General features: G+C 44.2%; 2 protein-coding genes across 2 annotated transcripts in view; one reads left to right on the plus strand and one right to left on the minus strand.

Annotated features, from left to right (window-relative positions):
- The window catches only part of LOC143426505 (uncharacterized), a 185,253-nt gene that overhangs the window by 117,704 nt on the left and 53,212 nt on the right, over positions 1–14,337 (plus strand). The gene's annotated exons all lie outside the window — the stretch shown is intronic.
- LOC143426511 (uncharacterized) overlaps positions 6,251–14,337 on the minus strand; it is a 43,308-nt gene continuing 35,221 nt past the window's right edge. Inside the window, exons 7-15 of the mRNA XM_076900030.1 lie at positions 13,465–13,559; positions 11,905–12,141; positions 11,373–11,708; positions 9,470–9,741; positions 8,544–8,722; positions 8,198–8,326; positions 7,656–7,841; positions 6,706–7,403; positions 6,251–6,642 (exon numbers count right to left, since the gene is read on the minus strand). Of these exons, the coding sequence (XP_076756145.1) occupies positions 6,328–6,642; positions 6,706–7,403; positions 7,656–7,841; positions 8,198–8,326; positions 8,544–8,722; positions 9,470–9,741; positions 11,373–11,708; positions 11,905–12,141; positions 13,465–13,559 (2,447 nt within the window). The 3' untranslated portion in view covers positions 6,251–6,327. The remainder of the gene's footprint in view (positions 6,643–6,705; positions 7,404–7,655; positions 7,842–8,197; positions 8,327–8,543; positions 8,723–9,469; positions 9,742–11,372; positions 11,709–11,904; positions 12,142–13,464; positions 13,560–14,337) is intronic.

A 14,337-nucleotide genomic window follows, 5' to 3' on the forward strand; every position in this document is an offset into this window, starting at 1 on the left:
AAGTAAAGTAAGAAAATGTTTGAAGAGTTGACGATTTTTAGAAAACGAGAAAACGACGGGCACTCGAATAACTGCCACAAAAAAATCATCTATAAACTAACCACTAAGTTAAACCTCGAACGAGATCACATCCAGAACAAAAAAATAAATAAAATAAAATAAAAAAAAGAGGACATTCGTGAAGAAACAAGACTGCCACAAATTGCAGCTGGTCGAGTCGACGTTCCGTCGACTGTATCGACAGGGATGATCGAAAATCCCTCCTCAGAAGGGCAATGGAGTCCTGTCCACGTCTGCGAGCCACTTCCAGGAGATCTGCTCGTTAATCAAAGCCCTGCTTGGTGTCTTCGACCGGTAAAAGGAACCAGAGAGATTCCCTGAGGGAAATACACGTCGTCCAGGTTGCTTGTAATCGCGAGACTACGAGGACCTACTGGCGAACCGTTTTTCAAGGGTCGCGATGAATCGACGTATACCTGAGCACGCACGAAACCGCCACTCTTCGTCGCGCGATCGACGAGTGACACTCGACGCGGAGGAGGACGTGACGCTCTCGATTGCTCGCTTAATGGAAGGGTTGAGAAATGGAACTGGAGGAACTGACGTGTTTAATAATCGACGAGGAACTTTTATTGGACGTCTCGAGATTGGTGAACAGGTGGGGATAAGTTGGATTAATTGAGCGTTTTAATTGACGCGAGACGGATGGTTCAGTAGATGAAGAAATGGTGAAGACAAGAGGTGGAATTGTTGAACTGTTCATTGACTCGCTTTTAGCAGTGTTCGTTGTGCATTTGATGGATAAAGAATTGTTCAAACAGGAATTTTAAAACGTTGGACTGTTGGTTGATAGTACACCCCTTAGTGGGGATGAAAAGAGGGTTATTTAACGACGAACACTGTAATTTTGATCGTACTCGTAGCAAATGTAAGAAAAGGAAGTCGTAGGACTCAGCTTCTTTATCCAATGGTGTCATTTCGTGATGAACCAGCGATTTGGAAAAGACTGGCTCGAGTATTCAAAGGTTAGGCAGGAGTGTCTAAAGGGGGTGGTTTTATTATTGGAGTCGTACGTTGAGGATAATGATACGAGGACTCATTGTGAGTGTTGTTGAGTGGCAGATGGTTGCTGGAACGAGTGTACAGTGATGACTATCAGCAAACCTGAAATTCGTTGATTGGTAACGTATCGATAGGTCCTGTTTCTGATCGCGTGGGAAATTGGTAAATGAAAGCTGCAAAGGAAATGAAATTTCATCTCGCAAGATGCGATGAAACAATTTTCCACGAACTAAAATCAAGGAACGATAAAGTTGCATTCGTGGTTTCGTTTTCAAATTCTGTTATTTGTAAAGTCAACTTTTACTCGTCAATTTTCAAGGTGAGTTCAGAAACGCTACTCGCTAAGGGTGTTCTAAGTAATTTCTCGCTCTAAGTTGGCGATTAAAATTAACGATAAGCCCGATGCTCGATATCTAAGAGCGGCTGCGAACGACGAATCCCTCTCTGTGGGTTTTTCCTCGGACGAAACGGCGGATGCGACCCGTGGAAGAATCACGCGACGCGTGCGAGGATCCATCGCTCGATCCCTCGATCCGTCGTACCCGGGGACGCGTTTTCACGTTAAGGTGGATGGTCGTCGAGTTTCGAGGGCGTCGTTGTCGAAAATGACGTGTCGCGGGACGACCTGATTTCCCTTTGGAAAATCGCGGCATTCGGATCGAGTGCACGTGTCAGGACCTTATACAAACCTCTGCATTCAAATGGTATTCCATCACGACGTTTGCGCCCTTCTCTTTTTTAGATCAGATTAGAGGAAATTTTATTCGCCCATGGTAGTACTTAATTTTCCTTCATTAAACTGATTTTATTTATTTATTTATTCTTCTATCCTTATTCTCTCGTAAAATTTTAGTAAAACTGTTCGTAGAATTCAACACTGCATTACATGATTTTATATAAGTAGACTTTTTTACTACTTCTCAATGGTTCTTAATTGTTCGTATAAACGCGTGGTCCCATAATGTGTTCATATTTTTACACTTTATACACTCTGTTTTTCTACCCGTTTACTTAACATATCAGTAATTAACCTGACCAAAAAATCAACCCCCTAAATGAATCTACAAATCTTCATCCGCTTTCATTATTCCTTTCATTACCCAATTCTCATAGCCAAATAATGAAAACTGCCAGAGCCGACCTCGATTCCACCCAAAATTGAGATACAACAAAATTAAGGGTAAAAGGCGACACAACAAACGTCCGAGCTGCATCGCCAATCTAGAAAGAATCGCTGGGGGAAGGAAGAACACTGCCAGAACGGGTAGCCGAAGCATATAAAAGGGTTGCTCGTCCCATCCAGTAATTCTCGGCTCGAATCAGCCGAGAAATTCTATTCCGACGGGGTTCGCCTCTGCCGTGTATCGTCCAGGACGGAAGAAACAACGGGAGAGGGGAATTTAATCGGGGGTAAACGCGCGGCGGAAATTCGCAGCGGCGGGCGAACGACGCGCGAACTGTTCGCGGGGGTGTAACAGAAGCGCGCGGACGTGGCTGGAATTTCAATCGCGACCTCGCTACCTTTTTCGAGGCTCTAATCGCGCATCCACCCCTCGCCACCTTGATCCTGGCTGAAACGGACGAAGGTGGGTGCAGGAAAGGCGAAACCGTTCTCGAATCCACGACGATGCGCGCACATTTAACTCTAAACTGAAAGTGTCTTTCCCAGGGCAGACGATTTTTGTTGCGCGGAAAAATTCTGGAGAACTTTGGTCGTTGGAATGTTCTGATGCTCGTTGATGAAATTTTTAACCAAGGAATTATCGTTTCGCATGGTTGATCAATACATTTGGCGGAATTTTTGACTCGATTACTGTTTATACGATGGTAGAGACTGGTGATTAACTGTTGTTCTCAAGATATTGAATTTTCTCTTGAAAAAGTTACTGTATATTGTACTAATTATTAAGTGTAACGATCGAGATCGAGTTTTCGGTCGACGAATTTACTGTCGATCAATTATTGTGCAATAGAGGAACAGAAACACCTGTCGAAGGTGGTTAATGTACAGAGGAATGCTGTTGGAACGTTGTCCCTTGGATTCCTCGCGCGAGACTCGTGAGAAATCGATTCGCAAGTTCTGAAATCTAAAATCGATGTGTTTGTAGAGAAAAAAGAGAGAGAGAGAGGAAGAATTTCGAACGGAAAAGGATTGACAACTCTGTCAAGGATTTATCACGGTTTTAGACAAGAAAATCGAAGAAACGCGAAGTACAGGAAGGAATCCAAGGTTTTTGGTAGAGCATAAGGAATTTCACAAGAACTCGCGTTGGTAGACATTTTCGCGAGTCGAATCGTGACGAGATATTAACGATGCTGCCAAAAAAAAAGGAAAAATACATTTATAATTGTACGTAGGAGTTATTCGATAGTGAACAGTAGCGGCCATTTGTGCTCGAGTAACCCACAAATCTACCCTTACACCTTCATCCGTCATACTTAAAAATAACCAAATAAAATGCAAGTCGTCAATCATCATAAAATGCACATTACATTTCTTTTAAAAAGTTTTAAAAAATTAATTTATGCGACAATAAAAAATTCGCGAATAATATCTACTCCCTCCTTCCACTTCTGCTCTTTTAAAGAAAAAAAGTATTCGAAGAAAATTGAAGAAATATAAATAGAGAGCATAATTTTTGTTTATTATTGTCTTTAATAATAATTTTTGTGTGACGATTTGTGGGTGATCCGAGCAAAGAGAGAAACGTTCTCTCACCAGGCAATTTAGTCGATCATCGTACCTACTCGTTTATCGATATTATTATATCAATACTTATACACACTTGAGGCGAACTGGCTGTGATTATGTTAGCGTTACGAACTTACGTCGACACTGTTAATGAGATGACGACGATACGAATATATCTGTAAATACAATCGACTAATTGGATACATATATATATATATATATATAAAAATATAAATATAAATACAAATATGGATATAAATATAAATACGATTATATACGCTGTGATTTGGTCACGGGCATATTTATCGGAGAGCTGTCGCCTCTCCATTGTGTATCGAAACAATCGATTGCCTGCAATAAAGTCGAAATCGTACCGCGGTTCCCGTAATCCTGTTGATTTTCTCAATTTTCACCTACTTATTTAGTCCTGTCTTTAATTCCTTAACAGAAATAATTGATATCGATCCGATTTCATCGCTATTTAATTACTGAACGATTAACAGGCTGTTAAGTCATGTTTCAAGATCGACCAAGGATGTTTCGTGCCAGCTTATCACGTGGAAACAAGGTAAATATTAATTACAATTTTCACTTCCTGCTTTCCACAGTAGACAAGCTAAAAAGCTGATAAATAATTACTGAAAACCAAAAGTAATTTTCCTCAAACACGACGTACCTTTATCTGTCGCGCGATGTTTCTATTTCCAGAGTTACAACCCTATCAAATATATCTCCTCTTCAAAAAAAAAAAAAAAAGGAAACAAAAATTCCATTCGATCGCGGCAGAACTTTATCGCACGCATAAATCCCGTCGAACTTCTCCCGCGGTTTGAAAAATATCAAACGCCATAAGGGAGCGATAAAAACAGAGACAGAGAGAGAGAGAGAGGGGCTGGAAAGAGCAGACGATTCCGAATTCCGTAGACGTTTATTACGGACAAACGTATAATAAAACGTATAGTACAAGCCTCTGTGCGGCATTCAGCGCGAATTTACGGCCTTGCTAACGCGATACAGAAACGATTACGCTTTCCCCGTCGATCCGTGCCCAGTTCGCGGTGTCCTCGTCGCCCTTAACGCGAGACGAAGGGGATGAAGCGTCGAGAGAAAAAAGGAGAGACAAAAAAGAGGGTGCTGCAAGGTGAAATCGTTCCACTGCGTTCGTTTGCGAGTCAGTTGAACCTAGTGATCCTCATTGATCACTGGCCATGCTTACGATCTAGATGATAGCACGTGATAGTTGTGAATCAATTCGCTTCTGTCGATGAATGACGCGGATGGAAGGGTTGAAAGGGGTCGCGGATCGATCGTAGCACCGCATGCGTACCCACCAATCGCCATTGGGCGTGATAATTAATTGTTTCTACGTCTAACAGTATACTGTGTGCAAAAAGAAGTGACAGGATCGAAACGCACCCACGCTGGCCGCATTGTCGCCATTGATGATGATGGCGAGTCTTACACACACGAACACGTACACACATACACACGCGCGGAGCAATAGTTATCCTACAGTATCAGTAAAATATAAAAATTATATATATATATATATATAATTATATTATATAATTAGAATTACGTGATTCGCAGAATTTCGAAAATAAGTAGAACAATTCGAGCAATCGTTCCTAGATGACAACTGATTTTTTTTATCGTTCACGAAATCCCTCGAAATTTAATTCTCTTTCTCGTATACAGAAAATTAAATGTGTTTGTCAACTTTCGACTCTGCTAGTAAGAGTCATTTTCGAGAAGCGTTTTTTTCACGTTTAACGAAATTGGGGCTGTTTCGAATTATTTTTCGCTAATCGTCCAATCGAGCAGTGACGGAAGGTTCCACGGTCTGATAGACGCTCAGCGATTAGCTGACGCTATAATGGGATGACGGAGAGTATTAGATTCGTCGAAGCGCGTCTGCATGCAGAAGACGAAATTACCGCGCGCAGGGTCGCGGGATCCACGGCGAAGATTACCCGGGAACGCAGGGATCGCCGGGATGGAAATTACCGCGATACATAATCGGGCGGCCGCTACGAATCTCGGGACGTGACTGAAATTTTCTCGTTCGCCCGGAATTTCCTTCGTGGCATCGGCTTCCAACCAAGCGAAACGTCAAGCGAAACGGGCAGCACTGATTTCTGACTCGACGAATTAACGCGCTCGCTGCTATACACACCCCTCTTAACAAGCACGGTATAAAAAAGGAAGAAATAAAAATTATGCATCCAATTTTTTCGAACTGCAACATTGCAACATGTGTCGTGGCGTTCAGATAAAAAATTTTGTATATCACACAATTCTAAACTGCTCGCAGTACTATATAGAAAATAAGATTTTTTATCAGAAGAATTGACAATCAAATTTACAATCAGAAATTAAATCTGATTGTAATTAAAATTCGACTTGTCGTGAAATTGTAGATGAGGGAAAAGGGTACCAAGAATTTTGACGAACTATCCAAAAGCAGTCTTTACTATCTTGAAAACGTGTTCGAAGGACATAGCAGTGAGTCAGTTAACTCGAACGAACCTAATCGCAAGGAAAACAGCCAGCCCAAATACGGGCAACCTCGATCAACACCCGAGTTGCTTGCACTGCACCCCGATCTCCGTGCACCTGCACTCCAGACACGGCCCAGACAGCTCTGTGATGATCCTGCCCACGCGATACATCCTCCCATAAATATTGCACCCTGCCAATTTCAACAAACTGGCCACTGAGACCGGTATTTCGTTCTCCATGATTTTCGACGGCGTCCCACCCTCTGTCACGGCGTTCTCCATCTTCTCGCTCGTCGTGGAGACGCTCTTTTGCCCTTGGAACTCGTAACTGGACTCTGTACTGGTAGACGCACTAAAAACAGTGGAAACTTCCGGCGTTTTCGCGTTCTCCTTATTAAAATTTAAATTAGGATCGTTGACGGTGTCTGAAGACAGCAGAATGTCCAGAACGCGGTCCAGGGAGAATATAGGATCCTCCGTGTCTGATTCAGGTTTAGCAAATTGCTTATCAGTGGTGTGATGAGGTTTAGGATCGTTCAGCTTCGCTTGTGACTCGGCGATGTTCGATTCAGACGGAATGCCAATATCGCCTTGCTTTGTGTGGTTCGATTTGACGGAACTCGGGTCGGTTATGTTGTTCGAGGACACGAATTGGTCCTCCAGCGTTTTAACCGTGTGATCCATCGCCAGAGGATTGATTCTCTGCGACAAGCCATCGGGAACGTGGTCCAGATTCTGATCAGCCTCTTTGGGGTTGTAACTCGACGCGATCCCTTCTTTTAAGTGGCCATCTTGGGGGAGGTTGTAGTTGTTCTTGGGCATCAATCCGTCTGGACCCTCCTCAGGCCTGTACGGTGGTCGCAGCAGGGTTAAGTTGTCCACGAAGTCGAAATTGGACGAGTGCTGGGGATGATTGGCCACTTGGGTCTGCAGGGGGTTCAGAGTGCTTGTGGTGGACGACCTTGGCGTGGTGATCCCGTGTTCCACGAGGTACGGGAGCATGTCCACGATTAGCGAAGGCAGATCTGGAGCTGGTTCCGTCTTGATCACGTCCCGGAACGGATCTGGAGACACTATTGGCTGGTGGAGCGATGGCGCCGTGGCGTCTGCGCGGTCCAGAACCACTGTTGGCGATTCCTCAGCTTCCACTGAAAATATCAAACAGTTAGAGTACGAATATTGATCGATCGTTAAAGTATATTAGTTTACAGATACTATTTATAAACAATCATAGAGTTAACGTGAGAAAATTCGAATTATCACAGGCATAAATGATTACACAATTTTATATCTTCTCCGTGAAATTGATTATAAGTCGAGAACGGTTGAATATTGTTAAAGTAACGCGTGCAGTGGGAAGAGAGATATTGTAAACAGAACGTTAAAGGCGCCTCGCATACCGCAAACGATTTTCCCGCAACACGTCTCCTCGCTGTTGATCCTCCTGCATCCGATCTTCAGCGGCGGACATTTTTCCGTGGAGCAGACCACCTCGCCGTAGTAGCACATGCAAATCACGCAGATACCGCTGCTCGGCAGAATCTCCCCGTGGCGGTGCTCCATATTCTCGAAGAGACAGTTGCTGCCTGAGATTTATGAAACAGAACCGGGAGTATATCGTCGGACTAGGGCGGCACGAAATTCTGAACAGGTAGAAAAAGAGAACCCTCCGCGTAATCAGATTTCCATAATCCCATAACGACTAATCGAATCGAGCGACGGAACGTACCTCGTCGAGGGTTGATTTATCGAATAAAGAGTTCGATCCATCTCCATCGTACGAAGAAACGAACAAACTCGAAGTCCCAAAAGGTATTACAAATTTAATATTTCTAATATATACTTCGAAAATTCCTCGTATATACACTCTAACGATACAAACGAGTAGATAAAGAAAGAAAGTAACGATCGAGAGCAAGAGTAATGGAAGAAAATCGGTTACCATCTCCTTTGCGAAGAGGATTCGTGATGGGCGCTGGAACAACAGTGACGCCCGTCCCAATTTCGAGGTTCAGGTCAGTGGAGTGGTAAGGTGGGTCGAAATAGGGTGGCTCCCTCGGTACGAATCCACCTAACATCGCCACGCAATACGAGAGAATTATAAAAATTGAAATCCCAACAGGATAAGAGAAAGCGACGCGGCTCGCCAAAGTGTTGGTCGTCGCCAGAGGAATCGATGGGTTCCTCGAGACGCGTGAAACGCGGACAACTCGGGCCTTTGGAAATATGTACACGTACTTATGCATGCATGTATGTATCCGCGTGACGGGTTTAAAATACGATCCTACCCTCGGTTTCCACCGGCGGGCTGAATCTGTTTTCCTGAGTGGCGATGTCGTAAAATCCTGAGGTGTCTGTGGGACGCAGTTCCGGGGGCACCACCACCGAGCCGGAAGGATATCCGGTAACCGTGGATGGCACCGTCTTGTCCTTCACCAGCGCATCCGCCGCCACGAACGGAATTATCCTGCGTGCGATCGTAACGATAGTTTTTTTTTTTTATTTTATCACAGACGATGCAACCTAAAGTAAAGTAGCGATATTAAGCAATAGCTTTTAGTTGATCGACAGTGCGAGAATAAGACGAATGCAGGGGTTAATCGAAGCGTCGATTTTCATTTTATCACAGACGATGCAATCTAGAGTAAAGTAGCGATATTAAGCAATAGCTTATAGTTGCCCAGTAGAGCGACAATAAGATGAATGCAAGGGTTAATCAAAGCGTCGATTTTTATTTTATCACAGACGATGCAACCTAAAGTAAAGTAGCATTATTAAGCAAAAGTTCCTAATCGCCTAGCAGAGCAAGAATAAGTCGAATGCAAGGGTTAATCAAAGCGTCGATTTTTATTTTATCACAGACGATGCAACCTAGAGTAAAGCAGCGATATTAAGTGCGATCCTAACGATACCTTTTTTTTTATTTTATCACAGACGATGCAACCTAAAGTAAAGTAGCGATATTAAGCAATGGCTTCTAGTCGCCTAGCAGATCGAGAGTAAGCCAAACGCAAGGGCTAATCGAAGCGTCGATTTTCATTTTACCACAGACGACGCAACCTAGAGTAAAGTAGCGATATTAAGCAATAGCTTCTAGCCTCTCAACAGAGCGAGAATAAGCCGGATGCAGGGGTTAATCAAAGCGTCGAACAGCTGAGAGACCTATGCACCGAAAATGTTTACCCACTGGCGAGGCGGCCATTATTTACCTTACCTGACATTGGGTAACGACGGCGGCAGCGTTGGCTCGCTGTAGTCGTAATCGTAATCCTCGCCCTTCTCACGGTGAGTGATGTTCAGTAGGGCCTCGACGTCCGGCGGGATCGACCTAATCGGGTTGATCGTGACACCCTGTATGTGGCCCACAGAGACGTTCGTTTTCACAGTGACGTTCATCACCAGAATGTCGTCCGGCATTAGCACGGTGGATGACGTCTTGGTGACGGACCCTTTGCCCGTTGTCTCCGTGCCCGCTGACGGTTCCGCCTGATGGCAACAGGTTATTTAGCCCCCGTCTTCCGGGATGGATACCGATTGCTGGCCAAACGCGACGTTAATTGATCGATAACAGCGTTAGGAGGACGCTACGTCAAAGATGACACGTCGCGCGCAACGGAAGTCGAGGAACGCGATCGTTGCGGTTGACCTTTCGACGCCATTCTGATCTACTATTCGTTTTCAACCCTTATTCAAGACAGTGCGATGGAATTTTGTTAGAGGATATCGCGTGATTTATCATACCCGTTGTTAGTTTCGTTTTTTTTTTTTTTTTTTTTTGAGCGATGGTGCATTAGCCAGCGCTGCGAGAGACAGGAAACGCGGATGCTCAGACTCTTTTATTGGACTTCTGTTCCCTCTTTCGCTATTTGTACAGGTTAAAGGCGATGTGTCTGGATAGCACCGCGGAAGATGGGGGATTGATCTTTCGACTTTTTTTCTTTTTTTTTTTTATCGACCTCGCACTTTATCTCTCGTTATTTACGCCGCTGAAAGGTGATGTGTCTAATGTTGTAGAAGATGGAGGATCGATCTTTCGACTTTTTCATCGAGTTTCCACTTTATCTCTCGTTATTTTGTTGGAACGTGATATATTTAGTGTCATAGAAGATGGAGGGTAAGAGCTGCGGACTTTGTTATTGGATTTCTGCTCTACCTTTTCGGTATTTGCGCAGCTTAAACGCGATGTGTGTACCGCGTGTGTCTATGTTATACCGCGGAGGGTTGATTTCTGCAATTCTCTAGTCTGTTCATCGTTTACGTTACTTAAAGACGGCGCGTCTACAGGATTGCACTTTTGGACTTTTCTTTTATCGATTTCCCTCACAGTTATCTCTCGTGTTTGCAGGGCTGAAAGGCGATGCGTTTAACTCGATAGAAGATCGAGGGTTGATCTTTCGACTTCGCTATTGATTTTCCACTCGATCTCTTTGTTACTCGCGCTGTCGAGGGGTGAAAACCGTGTTTAATCTCGCGGAAGCTGTTGGACATTGAACTTTTGGATGTTTCTCATCGACCACCCTCTACTTCGAATTAGTATTCTCAACATTCTCAAAGGTAAAGGGTAACGAGCTTTCTTATTAATTTCCTTCTGTTTTACTTCTCTCCCCGCGTTCAAAGCAATTTTTAATGCATAAAATTACGACCGATAAAAAGCGAGCGGTTTTGTATTTTTTTTTTTTTTTTTTTAAATTGCCTCGCTGCTTATTCGATCCCGTATAAAGTTTTTAAATGAAGTTCTGTAGCTTTTAGTAGAGAAATTACGATCAATTATAGGGGAATGAAAAAGTTTCTTTACAAAGGCTAGAAGAGTCTTCGTTATGAACGAAGTCGTGGCTACTGCAACTGATCCATAGTTCCTTAAGGCTGTTATTTTCCACCCCCTGAATCCAATTTTCTATACACTTAAATTCATTAAACCGAACTATCTATTTTCCTCCAAATAATCTCATTCCTCGATCCACGACCCCTTTCATAGCTAATTCAACAACGCACCTCAACAACCCTAATTACTCTCCCACCAACAACAGAACGCAATCTCTAATTACAACCTCCAAAATTACGACTGTATCAATTCGAGGCCCTCGATTCACCCTTCATCGACTTATTCAAACACTAACCGTCGAATTGACGCGATCGACATCCAGCTGATGGCCGCCACTCGTCGACGAGGTCGCGTTCTTGATCCTCAGGCTCGCGTCGAGCTTCTTCAGCTCGTCCAGCGCCGTCGCAGTCTCGTTCACGCTCGCCACTGGTAACAGGGTCGTCGATTGCGGGGCTGTCGTCGTCGTGACGGCCGTGGTGTCCTCCACCGACGACAGATCCTCGATCACGTTGATCGTCGTCGGCTCGTCGACGGTGCTGGTCGAGAAGATCGTCGACGAGTCGCTGGCGAGGTCGTCGTCCCTGCTGGACAGGGCTGTCTCCAGGGTTGTCGCGTCCGTCGTCGTCGTCGACTGCGTAATCACCATACACACTCTTCTACTTAATTTCACGCGTTTAATTATCATGTACGATTTCAATTCGAGATTGAATGCATAGTCGATCGAAGTGAAGTTTGATCATTAAGTATCTCGTAATTTCGTTCGAATAGTTTAGCAGGGGGACGTTTGAGAAGTTCGTAGAAACTTTTCGAGTCCTGCGTGGGATTACCTCGTCGACGGAACTGGTGGTCGTCGTGGCGAACTCTGGGCTGGATTTCACGTAGTCCACCGTCTCGAGGATCTCGTTGTCCATGATGTCAGTCTCGTAGGTGGACGGCCAGGACGTGGAATCGGTCGCGATCGAAGACTCCTCGTCCGTTTCCTTCGTGCTGGTATCGATCCGCTCCTCGACCACTCGATGACCTCGTCCTTCCACGGGTGGGTTCGTTACTTGATCGGCTGCCGGCTGCGCGGGACATTGTTCGTCGTTATTCGAGTTTTCGTCATTTAAATGATTACAAATTACTTGCTCTCTGAATAGGCAATTTTTATGGAGTTCATTTCTTAGAAACCCTGAATTATTCGAAGCTTTCAGTTATACGAGCTCGAGTTTTGAGTCGAGGAATTAAGTAACGAATTGTTAAATTAGGTAATTGGTGTTTAAAGAATCTTCTCTTTTAAGTAAAGCTTGCAGAATTTGTAATTTATGCGAATCGTAATGCTACTTCGTCGTCGAAGAGGAAAACGTCGAAGGCGAGCTGACTTTAGTCTTCGTATGAAGCGGAAACTCGACACCCTCGCGATCTCTCGATCCACTCTTGCCATCCGTCGTCATAAAAGGCGTCCGAGTTCGCTCACGGCCGGTCCCGCGTGATTTACAAGCTGGATGGAATTTAATTAATGCAATCCCGCCGGAATGGACGCCGCGCCCGTTAGACGTTTAACTTAGTTAGTCGCGGAACGCAATGCGAGGCATTCCTCGTAAGCGGATCGTCAGCTCCTCGGCGAATCGGCCGCGTTCTCGTATTCGTTACGCGTCCGTCACCGCTCGAAGCAATTATACGATCGTTTGTCACGACGATTTTGTCCGCTCCGCACTCGAAACTGCTTGTTGTCGTCTTGTCGCGGACAGATTGGCAACTTTGTGTCTCGAGATTCTTCCTCTTTCAATATTCGATCGTTTATGATCGTTTCATATTATAATTACTGATCGATTGAAATTTATAGCTTTTTATCTAGTCAGATCGCAGATATTCTATGATTAGAGAATGTTGTTAGGATAGCAAGTGATGACTGAAAAATGTAGTGATTCTTTTTCGAAAACTTTCGTGCATGGAATGAAAAATATTTGCGTGAAAAGTAACGCACTGATATATTTGTATTACGTGGAAGTAATTCACCGTTACCTCTTCCTCTTTCAATATTTGATTATTTATGATCGTCTCATATTATAATTACTGATAGATTGAAATTTGTAGCTTTTTATTTAGTCAGATCGCAGATATTCTACGGTTAGGAAATGTTGTTAGGATGAGAAAGTGATGACTGAAAAATGTAGTGATTTTTTTTCGAAAACTTTCGTGCATGGAATGAAAAATATTTGCGTGAAAAGTGACGCACTGATATATTTGTATTACGTGGAAGTAATTCACCGTTTCGATCCAAAGCGTCGCGAAAGGGCATGCGCTGTAAATGTGTTAGAGCACGGGAGAAAGTGTCGGGGATAAATGAATTAAGTAAAAAAAAAGTACGAGGGTTGAAAGAGAAAAAGGGAGAAAATGGAACGTACAAAGAAATTGGTCTCCTTGCGGAACTTGGCGTAGTCCTTGCTGATGAACGCGTACGAGGCGTAGTTCTGGGTGGCCTTAACCTCGATGCTACCGCCTTGAACGTTTAATCTGTCAGTTTCTTATGGCATTCGGGCTAGAACACCTAGGTGGTAATCAGGGTTGTGAAAGAGCACAGGGTTTTTGCTGGGCGCCCCACCCGGCTTGTGTTTCCGCCATCTCTCACCCGACTTCCTCTGACAGGAAGCCGCGGAAGGGAATTAAAACGACCGTTCGAGGGCCCGCCAGACTTTTGCAAGTGAAACGATTTCTTTTAATCGCTCGAGTACTTGTTCATAGAGTGTTCGATCATTTCAGCTCGATGGAAATTGCTTCCTGCGATTTTTAGGGGTCGTAGAAACTAGATTAGGCAGAATTGGGGTAAAAATTGCGATCTTTTAAGGAATCACGGAACTATACGGAAGATTATCCTTTCTGCGAGATCCGGATACTAAACAGAGCATTGTAATTTAATGATTTTCCCGGCTAGCCTCCGTTTCCTCCGCGATTCTCTCTAATTCAATCCAACTTCCGCTGTCTCGCGAGATAGAATCGCGGTAGATCCTGGAAAATGTGTAAATTCGTGAGAGTTTATCGTTCCCTCGCGCGAAGTAGCTAAAGTGGCGATCCAATTAGAAAATTACCGATAAATCGCGTTGAAATTTACCAACTTCCTCGAGATTCGTTCGACGTTCTACCGGAAGTCGTCGACTTCTCGTAGAATCGTTCAGTGGCCGATCGACCGTTCCGCGTTCGCCATTCAATAACTTTAACTCGATTCAAAAGTTGCCCGTTCGCGCCGCGGGGGCAGCTAAAAAATTCATTCGACGTTCCCC

Source organism: Xylocopa sonorina, chromosome 8 (genome assembly GCF_050948175.1).
Source record: "Xylocopa sonorina isolate GNS202 chromosome 8, iyXylSono1_principal, whole genome shotgun sequence".
Classification (NCBI taxonomy): Eukaryota; Metazoa; Arthropoda; class Insecta; order Hymenoptera; family Apidae; genus Xylocopa; species Xylocopa sonorina.